Source organism: Hippocampus comes, unplaced genomic scaffold, assembly GCF_001891065.2.
Source record: "Hippocampus comes isolate QL1 unplaced genomic scaffold, H_comes_QL1_v1.1 scaffold299, whole genome shotgun sequence".
Classification (NCBI taxonomy): domain Eukaryota; kingdom Metazoa; phylum Chordata; class Actinopteri; order Syngnathiformes; family Syngnathidae; genus Hippocampus; species Hippocampus comes.
In genome coordinates, this window is record NW_017805694.1 from 517,809 (window position 1) to 527,443 (window position 9,635).

The following is a 9,635-nucleotide window of genomic DNA, read 5'->3' on the forward strand; positions in this document are numbered from 1 at the left end:
CTGCGGGGGGCTTGGCGAACGATGAAAACAGGGCGAAAGACGAGCCCCGCTGATGGACAGAACGTTTCCTCTGCGGCGTTTTTACACGCAAGTGGACGCATGGATGGATGGATGGATGCATGGATGCGGGAGGGAGGGGGGAGAGCAAGGGAGGGAGGGAGGGAGTTGGAGCTTTCGACGCAATGCAGAGCGACTCTCAACAGCAGCATGAGCACAAGTTCTCAGTCCGTGTGTGTGTGTGTGTGTGTGTGTGTGTGTGTGTGTGTGTGTGTGTGTGTGCACATGCATCGCGGCGCCAGCAGGCGCTGCAGCACAGCGCGAAGCGGCGAACAAAGGCGACCCGATCCAGATTTGTCTCACGCCAACGAGACTCGCTTCGGCACCTCGGGAAGGGAGGACGAGTGGCATGTCGGATACGACGCTCATTGCGTTTCGCAAAAACACATCAGAAGGCCTGTGGCGAAAAAAAAAAGGGCACCTGCGAGAAAAAGTCACATTCAACTTTGTTTCCTTTTTTGCACCTGCGATTTATGGAATGTGAGGGGGGGGGGGGGCTCGGAGGAGCCCGTAGGGCGTTCGTTGTCCTAAAATACAAGACAAGCAGACACCACGGTTCTCTTTGACAACTTCTGCATTCGAAGGCGACCGGTCCAATTGGGATCTTCGCGCTTTTTTTCACCGCTGAAGGTTTCCTATTGACGTGACGTCACACAGCACGCCATTTATGTGACTTTCAAGTTGGTCTTTTGTGCGCACGCGTGTGCGTTCACGTGGGGGCGTCCTGCTGACTCACCGCAAAAAGCCTTGACCAAAATGGGTGGCAAAAATGTTGCTTCCGACGCCATTTCAAAGTCGATTGCCCCCCTCCCAAATTGGGGCCCACTCGCGTCCTGAACTGGAGCTGCATGGGGAGCAATTCCAGGCTCTCCCGCTAGATGGCAGGATGTCTTGCGTTTTTTTTTTCCAAACGTTGCCGCTCAGAACAAGCTCGTGGCCAGAATCAGAATTTTTTTTGGGGTGACATTTTTGTTGACGTCACTTTCCTCATCTGCGAATTGACTTTGTGTTACTTGGGCTTGCACATTTGCTTGTGAAGGACCTGGGCAGAGGGTTTGAACATGGCAACACAAAGACGCTGAAGGCTGATTGGACACACACACACACATACACACACACGCGCACACACACACACACACACACACACACACACACACGTTGTGACGAAGACGTTCACACAACTTCGTGAAGCCAACATGATGTCCCTCATGCCCGAGCATTTCTTTATTAAAAAAAGATTAAATTAAGTTCACGTACAGGCTAAAAAAATAAATACTATGTACGAAGACATTTACAATGGCCGTCCTCCACAGCGTGCCCTGAAAGTTCTTGCCCCGTGTGAAGGCAAGCTGCGCCAAAAAGTAGAAAATATTTACAACAATCTTTCAGCCCCCAAAGTTTTTTTTATCATCCATTTCGGCAAATTTGTCCAATTGTTCTGCTCGTGAGACGTCTCGATGGATCGCAAGAAAGTGGCAAGCTTCAGCATCTTTTTCCTGTAAGAAAACACACACACACACACACACACACACACACACACACACACACACACACACAAACAAATTAGCTTGTCAGCTGACGTATCCTGATGACAAGTGGAAAAGTGTTCTGTGGTCTGACGAGTCCACATTTTTTTTTGGGGGGGGGGGGGGGTGTCCAAACAGTTCTGGGCGCAAAGTTTGAAAGCTGGCACCCGTGCTGGTACGGGGCCACGTCACGGCCGATGGCAACGCGCGCAGCTGTGAAGGCAGCGTTCATCCCGAAAGGTACATGGACGCCTGCAGTCCAGACCCGTCTCCCATTGACAACGTGTGGCGCACAATCAAGCGTCAAAAGCCTCAACGGAGACCGTCGAACGTCCGCAGCCGTTCGTCGAGCGAGAATGGGAAAGAAAGCTTCAACAAAGAGTCTCCTCAATTCCCAAAGGTGGACTGAAAGTTGTTCGAAGAAAAGGTGACGCAACACAGTGGGAAACATGACCCCGGCCCAGCTTTTTGGGAACCCGTCGCAGCCATAAAAGTCAAAGTCCACGATTACCGGGTGAACATGAAACATTTTGTCCGTGTCGTGGCTTCAACGAAATGGAGGTGGAACACAGAAGCGGTCTGTCCCTCGGAGAGCACTTTTCTCCCTCGGCTACTCAAGGCGCAGGACACCGTTACCTCATTCGCCTCCCGATGACGCGGCATCAGGGGCCACCGGGGGTTCGGTATCTTGCGCAAAGTCACTTCGACATGGCCGCAATGGCCGGGGGATGGAACCGCCAACCTTTGGGTTGGAAAACGACCACGCCACGCCGCCCCCGTGATTCGGAAGTCCTTGTTTTCTATTTGGATTGATTGACTCCACAAAAATGTTCAAACTTGCATCTCTCTCTATCCACTCATCCATTTTCAACACCGCTTATCCGGAACAGGGTCGCGGGGAGCCGCGGGAGCCTATCCCAGCTGACTGTGAGCGGAAGGCGGACGACACCCCGAATCACTCGAATGGCACATGTCGGGCGACAAACCAGCGGTCACACCCGCATCGGCGCCGCCACCGAGTGGGAACCGACCCCACGCTGCCCTCGTACCAGTCAGGCGAGTGGACCGCCGCGCCATCGGAGCCCCCCCCCCCCACCCCGTCTATATAAAGGACCGGGCCGCTGTTGACTCCTGTGGCGCTTGTCCTCGTTTGGGGTCACAGGCGAGTCGGAGCCTTTCCTAACCAATTGTCAGAATACTCAACCGGACCGGGCTGGTTGCCAGCCAAAAGCAACGCAAAACATCAATTCTATACTGTGCAAACTGAACAGAAAGCAGCCCGCAACGGTGCCGCCGATATCTTGGGGAGCGGTTCACGACATTTCCAAAAAAAAAAAACATTCATAGAATCTGAACCGTACTTCGCTACTCATCAAACTTGGCTCCCTCTGACCAACCAATCACGGGACGGCGAAATGTTTATTGTGCTGCAGCCAGTTGCGGATTTTTTGCTTTCAAAATTGCCGACTACCGAATCCCGAGCCGCACGTACACGAGGGTTTGCTTTTTTCGAACGTACGTCGGAAATACGGGTGAGCGCCAGCGGAGAAGGAGCGACTCACCCGTTCCTCTCAGACGTCGGTCAGCTTCCCGGCGTAGATCTCGATCTGGGTCAGGCTCTCCTGGTCGTCCTCCCGGTAGGACTCGGTTTTGGAAAGGGAGCGCTCGCTTTGGAGGGAAACAAAGTCGCCGGACGAGGTCTGCGGCTGTCCGCAGGTCACGTGCACGTACTGCGGGCGATCCTCCTCGTCGTTCTCCCGGTGGTAGAAGTAGTTGAAGTTGGACACGATGACGGGCACCGGCAGAGCGATGGTGAGCACTCCGGCGATGGCGCACAAGGATCCCACAAACTTGCCCCCGATGGTGCTGGGGCACATATCCCCGTAGCCCACCGTGGTCATGGTCACCACCGCCCACCAGAAGGCGTCGGGGATGCTGGAGAAGCCGGATTCGGGGTCCTCGGCTTCGGCGAAATACACGGAACTGGAGAAGAGGACCACGCCGATGATGAGGAAGAAAATCAAGAGGCCCAGCTCCCTGAGGCTGGCGTGGAGGGTCTGCCCGAGGATCTGAAGACCCTTGGAGTGTCTGGAGAGCTTAAAAATGCGAAAAACGCGGACCAGGCGGATGACCCGCAGGATGGCGAGCGAGGCCGCCTGCTGGCTGCCGCCCTGGTGCTCGGCCAAGTCCAGCCCCAGCGTGATGAAGTAGGGCGCGATGGCCACCACGTCGATGATGTTCATGATGTTCTTGAAGAAGGCCGCCTTGCTGGGGCAGGACAGGAACCTCATGGTGAACTCGAAGGAGAACCACACGATGCAGAGCGTTTCCACCATGAAGAAGGGGTCCGTGAAGGGGCTGCGCGCCTTGCCGTGAGCGCTGCCGTTGGCGTGGAGCTCCTGCGCCGACGCGGGGACCTCCCGGAACTCGGGCAAGGTCTCCAAGCAGAATATGATAATGGAGATCAGGATCACCATCACGGAGACGATGGCGATGATCCGAGCCGGTCCGGAACTTTCGGGATACTCGAACAGGAGCCAGAGCTGCCTCTGGAATTCGTTGTTTGGCAGCGCTCGGTCCTCCTCCCTCGTCAGACCCTCGTCGTCTCGAAAAAGCTCCACCGTCTCCTCGTCAAACTCGTAGAACTTGATCTCCTCCAGGAAAATATCCACGGGTACGCTCACCGGTCTGCGGAGCCTCCCCCCGGACTGGTAGTAGTACAAGATGGCGTCGAAGCTGGGCCTGTTCCTGTCGAAGAAGTACTCGTTCCTCAGCGGGTCGAAGAAGCGCATGCGTTTGCGGGGATCCCCCAGGAGGGTGCTGGGGAAGCGCGAGAGCGTCTTCAGTTGGGTCTCGAAGCGCAGGCCCGAGATGTTGATGACCACCCTCTCGCTGCACTCCTGCTCCTGCGGCTCGTCCGCCAATAAGGGGGCGACCGCTACGGTCTCGTCGCGGTTCTCCTCGGACACCGCGGTCATCTTTTTACCCCTTCCCAGGGTCACCTCTCAAGTGTCCTTTCTCATGCAGGTTGCGGGAGTCACGTCGGGTTCCCGGCGGAAAGGGGCCCGTCGCCGGTACCGCGCCGTCGGATCCGCGCGGTCCTCTCGTCGGATTGGAGCCCGGCCGCGTCGGACAGATCTCCCCCCTCGCAGAAGCCGCGCCAATGGGCGGAGGCGGCTATCGTATTCACACCATTTTAAACCGCGCAGCCCTCCCCAAGTCCGAAGACCGGATGGCACCGGCCGCCTCTGCTGCCGTCCCTCCGACGCTTCGCCGCGGTCAACGCGCTTTCCACGCTCTTTTGACCAAGCCTCCGTCGAATCCGCAGCCGGCCGTTTCCCGTTCGGGTTTGTCCAGACCACCCCCCCCGTGACAAATGAGCTCCCCTCCAATTGCGAGCCCCTCATTCATGAAATCATGGCGCTATTCCTGTCGCGAGGGGGAACCCGCCGGTGTCCCCTCGCTCACACTTGAAGAAGCAACTCACCGCCAGCGCCGCCGCCGCCGCCACGGTGAGCTTATATTTAATGTGGCCAAAATAAGCTAAAATGCTGCGAGGCGTGAACCCGGCTGCGCCAGTGGAAAATGCTGGCTTGACTGATACTCGAGACGCGGGGGGGCCGCGGCGTCTTCTTCAGGAAGCCCGGCGCCAAAATAACGCTCGCTCGGCGTCGGTCGTGCTCAAAGGGCTGCATTATACGAGGAGGATGGGCGCAAAGGATGGCTGTCCGGGCTTTTAGGGTCACCAAAAGGACCTGAAGTTGCGCAGCGCCGGCTGATCAATCAGATATGTTGACCTCTAAAAGTCGGAGCTCAGAGGGTGAAGCAGCATGTGGCTCAGATTGTTCCTGACCTTGTGTTTTGCATTTGCTGCATCAGCTCAGCTTGGGACAATCGCGCAGGGCAGTCAGTCAGTCGGTGTTGCGAAAACCCATCTCAACTCTTTTCATGTCATCACACATCTTAATAGTCCAATATCGTGTGCGCGTGTGTGTGTGTGTGTGTGTGTGTGTGTGTGTGTGTGTGTGTGTGTGTGTGTGTGTGTGTGTGTGCTAACAACAATCATAAGGCCCTTTTCGGCGACAGAAGAAGAGGGAGTCAAGTGCGAGCGTGATGATGCCAGTGAGTGCATGCAGTTGAGCAAAGGGAGCGTCTGGCTCACGTTGAGCGTCCGTCCCCAAGGAAACCAAAAAAACAAACAAGCCCTGGCATGGACACGTGATTCGGAATCCGGCGCGGGAGGGGTGGGGGGGCAGGCGTGTTAAATTGAGGGTCCTCAGTCACACGCTCATTCCAAAGTTTTGCTTCCCTGTCCATCTGATACTTTTATTTATTTCATGAGGACTTTGAAATGAAACGACGACGTCGCTTTGCTTTCGATCGGTCGGTGGAGTTCAATGCTCCAAAGAGCGCAAAACGTCACGGACGGGCTGGTGAAGTGAGCATCGACGTGACAGTGGGGGAGCAAGCTTGTGAAACAGAAAGAGTGCATCAACGCATGCAGATGGACAATCAAACAATATGCAAATAGATGCATTCTTTATCCCCTGTATAGAACGACCCATGTTACTTTGTATGGCCTGTATGCTGCAGGCGCGCATTTCCCCGCAAGCTTCCATACGTGTGGGAAATGTAGACGGACGGCCATGCGCATGGAATGACGCGTTGCCCGGGAGACGCGCGCATGCCGTGGAGGGCGACGTTTACGATGCGTGCGCTTCTCGAAGCAGGACACCCCCACCCCCAGTCTTGTTGGAACACAAAATGACCCGGCGGTGTCACTTCTTTTCGACTTTTGCTAGCCGCCACTTTTAGCGTGAAGAAAACGGCAGGCGTCCCGTCTGAGAGGGGCGGGCTTCCTTGGGATGACCTGGCCATATCCTGGTCACACGCCCGGCCTCCCGGATTAGCCTTCCAGGCTTCGATGAAGCCTCGGACAGTTTTAGCAGATGATGTCGCGCTTGATACGTGCCCGGCGGGAGGTGGGAGGACTAGAGACAGGCAAGGAGAGGTGGTCCGATGCTATTTTTTCCATCTTGCTTTTACTCAAGTTTATTTTGAGTGCGCTATAAAACACCCGCCGCTGCATAACAAAGCGCTGGACGCGGAGCAAAACGAATTCAGACAACAAACAATCAATGAATAACACAGACAGTAGAAAGCACAAAAAGAGTCCAACTCAAAATCGGGTCTCAAAGCTAAAGAATAAAAATGACGAGTTTGAAAGATGGCCAGCGAGGGGCCTTGCCCAACGTTTAGTTCAAAGAGCGGGAGCGGCGACGGAAAAGGCTCCACGACCTCGAAGCCTTGCTTAGTTCTCGCTAACTCTCATTGTGTCCGGTCTGCACACCTGAGGCATTGGAGCATTTCAAAAGAAATGGAAAACGAAGAAAAGGATCTTCTAAAGAGTCGGAGTGAGGCGCTCCCTCCTATGAGCTCCAGTGAAGGAGGCGGGCGGCGGCATTCTGGCCCAACTGGGGACGCCGAATGGAGGATCGTCTGACTCCAAAGTCAAGCGCATGATGATGATGATCCAGCCGAGGTGTGACAAAGGTACCGCTGACGGCTTCAAAGTGCTCACTGGAGAAAGGGGAGGCAGTCGCAGGTACAGTGTTACCTTGACTTCCACGTCAAGAGATGAGCTGGGCGGGGTCCAACCATATTTAAAAGTGTGTGTGTGTGTGTGTTTTGAATGCCCCCCGCCCCACCCCGATAACTCCACCGGTTGTAGCAGCCAAATTTCGGAGTTGACCGGTAAGAGGCCAAGCTGTGTTCTTTTCGCACGAACAGCTGTTTCAGCTGAAGTCCGAGGTGCACATCTCGCATTCAGTGGGCAAGACGTCACGCGGCCGCAATTCCGCTCGATGACACGGCGGTGAACATCGACACTCTTTCCAAAAGGAGGGATTTGGCCGGCGGACGCCGCATGTTGTATTTTCAGCTTTCCGCGGCGCTGTAACCCGACGCCATCCAAAGGCAGCGACTTTGAGGGAGTCCTATAAATAAAGCGGCCACACGCGGCGGGCCGCGGGGCCGGCGGCGCGATGAGCTCACGGCAGCGGCGGCACGTGTGGCCGCAACTATTTTTCTGCCACTCGCTCCAGGAGCGGCGTGTCAAGAATGCGGTCTCGCGGGGAAGCCGCAGACTTCGCTTGACATTTTGCGCGGGGGGGGTTTTGAACGCAAATTTGCTCGCGAGTCGGTTGGCTCGCTGGTTTTCGGCGAGCGGGTCGACGTGGGCGGGAGGAGTGTTGGCCCGCGGGCGCGTCGGCCTCGGTTATATTTGACAGCGGTGACTTTCAATTTTGAGCCAGTTAGCACCGGCAATGACTTGTTTGCTTTGGTTTGCTGTCGAGCGACGCAGCCGTGACTCTGGGCCGGCCGCGTTTGACGAGTAGGAAGGTTGCAATACGCAAATTGTCACAGCCTCGCTGTTTGACGGCGAGCTGTTAGCTTTGCATGCTTTTCTTTTAATGTCTAAAATTAGAAAGGTCACTCATCTAAATTTAAAAGGCATACACTGAACCGCTGTTTGTCACGGGGGTGCTATGCGAACCCGTGAGAGGGTTGGCATCCCTCCAAATTTGAGTCGAAATTCACACAATGCTTCGGCTCGAAAATGCACCGGCCTCCCCCGGTGATACGGTGTGCGCACTTTTGCAAAAACACTTTCACGATCGTACTCGGTTCTTTACATCTGGCGGAGTGCGTGCTTTTGGGCCGACTCGGCAAAGGAGGTCCTTGCCTCCGAACTGTCCGGCGGCAAGCGCCCCGTCGGTTCAAGGAGCGGCAAATAAGAGTTCCGAAGACCAGGTCTAAAAACTGTCCGCGGAGAGACTGACGACCTGCGGCCGCACTCTGTTGCGGTGGCATCCGAAGAGCCGGGCCGCCCTCCTGCGGCGGTACCGCTTGGACAGCAGCACGTAGAGCACGGGGTTGATGCACGGGTGCAGGTATTGCAGGACCGTGCAGGTGAAGTAGAAGACCTCCCAGGCGCCCCCGTGGCGGTAGAGGCCCAGGTAGACGCACAGCTCCAGGACGTAGCCGGGCAGCCAGCACGCCGAGAAGGTGGCGGCCGCCAGGAACACCATCAGCGAGGCCCGCCGCGTGTTGCGGGCGCCCGACGCCGACATGGGCGGACTCTTGTGGAGAAACAGAGCCAGGCGGACGTAGTTGAAGGCGATGACCAGCATGGGGATGAAGTAGAGGAGCACAAACTGGCTCAGGACCACTTGGTAGTGATGCTCCTGGATGGTGGGCAGGCAGAAGGTGAAGCCGACCAGGCCGGGGCTCAGGCTCTCCTTGGTGGCGAACATGCGCAGGGGCAGACTGATGACGAAGCTCAGGGCCCAGACCAGCACGAACATGACAACCACCAGGTCGGCGGCCGGAGGCCGGTAGGGGTTGGTGATGATCATGGCGCGAGCCGCCGACACGGCGCACAGTGAGTAGGTGCTGGCCGCCAGGCCGAAGGCCAACAGGAACTGGTAGACCTTGCAGGACACCTCGTCCGTGGGCCACGAGTGGCTGACGGCCGAGTGCAGGGTGAAGGGGATGAGCAGCAGGGTGAGGAAGTCGGCCAGCGACATGCTGAGGAGCAGGAGGTCCAGGTGGTTCTTGCGCAGCGACTTGGACTTGGCGAACAAGGAGAAGACCAGCAGGTTGGCCCCCAGTCCCACGCCCAGGATCACGCCGCACGTGCAGGCGAACACCAGACTGTAGGTGTTGGGAACGCCCATGTCGCTCAGCTTCGCCCGTTTCAAAGGGGACACCCGCGGACCTTTTGCGAATGATCTGAAGCAGTCGATGCCGGGATCCTTCCAGGTGGCACGGCCTGGATTGGGAAAAAAATAGCAGACTCCAAAAGGGTTCCTATTCCCTCCGGAAAATGCAAATGAATCCAGCCCAACCTCCGCGTAGGGTCGGAAAACAAAAGACCGGTCTTGGTCTCAAGACTGCATTTTGAAGGTCTCGGTCTTGCCTTGGACTGGACGGATTCGGGTTTTTCCGTCAAGACCGGTCTGGACCAGCACTGATTTGCTTCTCGACGTC

At 56.4% G+C, this 9,635-nt stretch overlaps 2 protein-coding genes across 2 annotated transcripts; both read right to left on the reverse strand.

The window, feature by feature from the left end:
* Nucleotides 1–3,143: 3,143 nt before the first annotated feature.
* On the reverse strand, nt 3,144–5,290 carry LOC109522926 (shaker-related potassium channel tsha2-like). The gene has a single exon (XM_019881755.1). The coding sequence runs from the start codon at nt 4,559–4,561 to the stop codon at nt 3,155–3,157; it is 1,407 nt and encodes a 468-aa protein (XP_019737314.1). The 5' UTR covers nt 4,562–5,290; the 3' UTR covers nt 3,144–3,154.
* Nucleotides 5,291–8,398: 3,108 nt separating this feature from the next.
* LOC109522932 (melanin-concentrating hormone receptor 1) lies at nt 8,399–9,322 on the reverse strand. The gene has a single exon (XM_019881759.1). It carries the CDS (start codon nt 9,320–9,322, stop codon nt 8,399–8,401), a length of 924 nt encoding a protein of 307 aa, XP_019737318.1.
* Between the last annotated feature and the right edge of the window lie 313 nt (nt 9,323–9,635).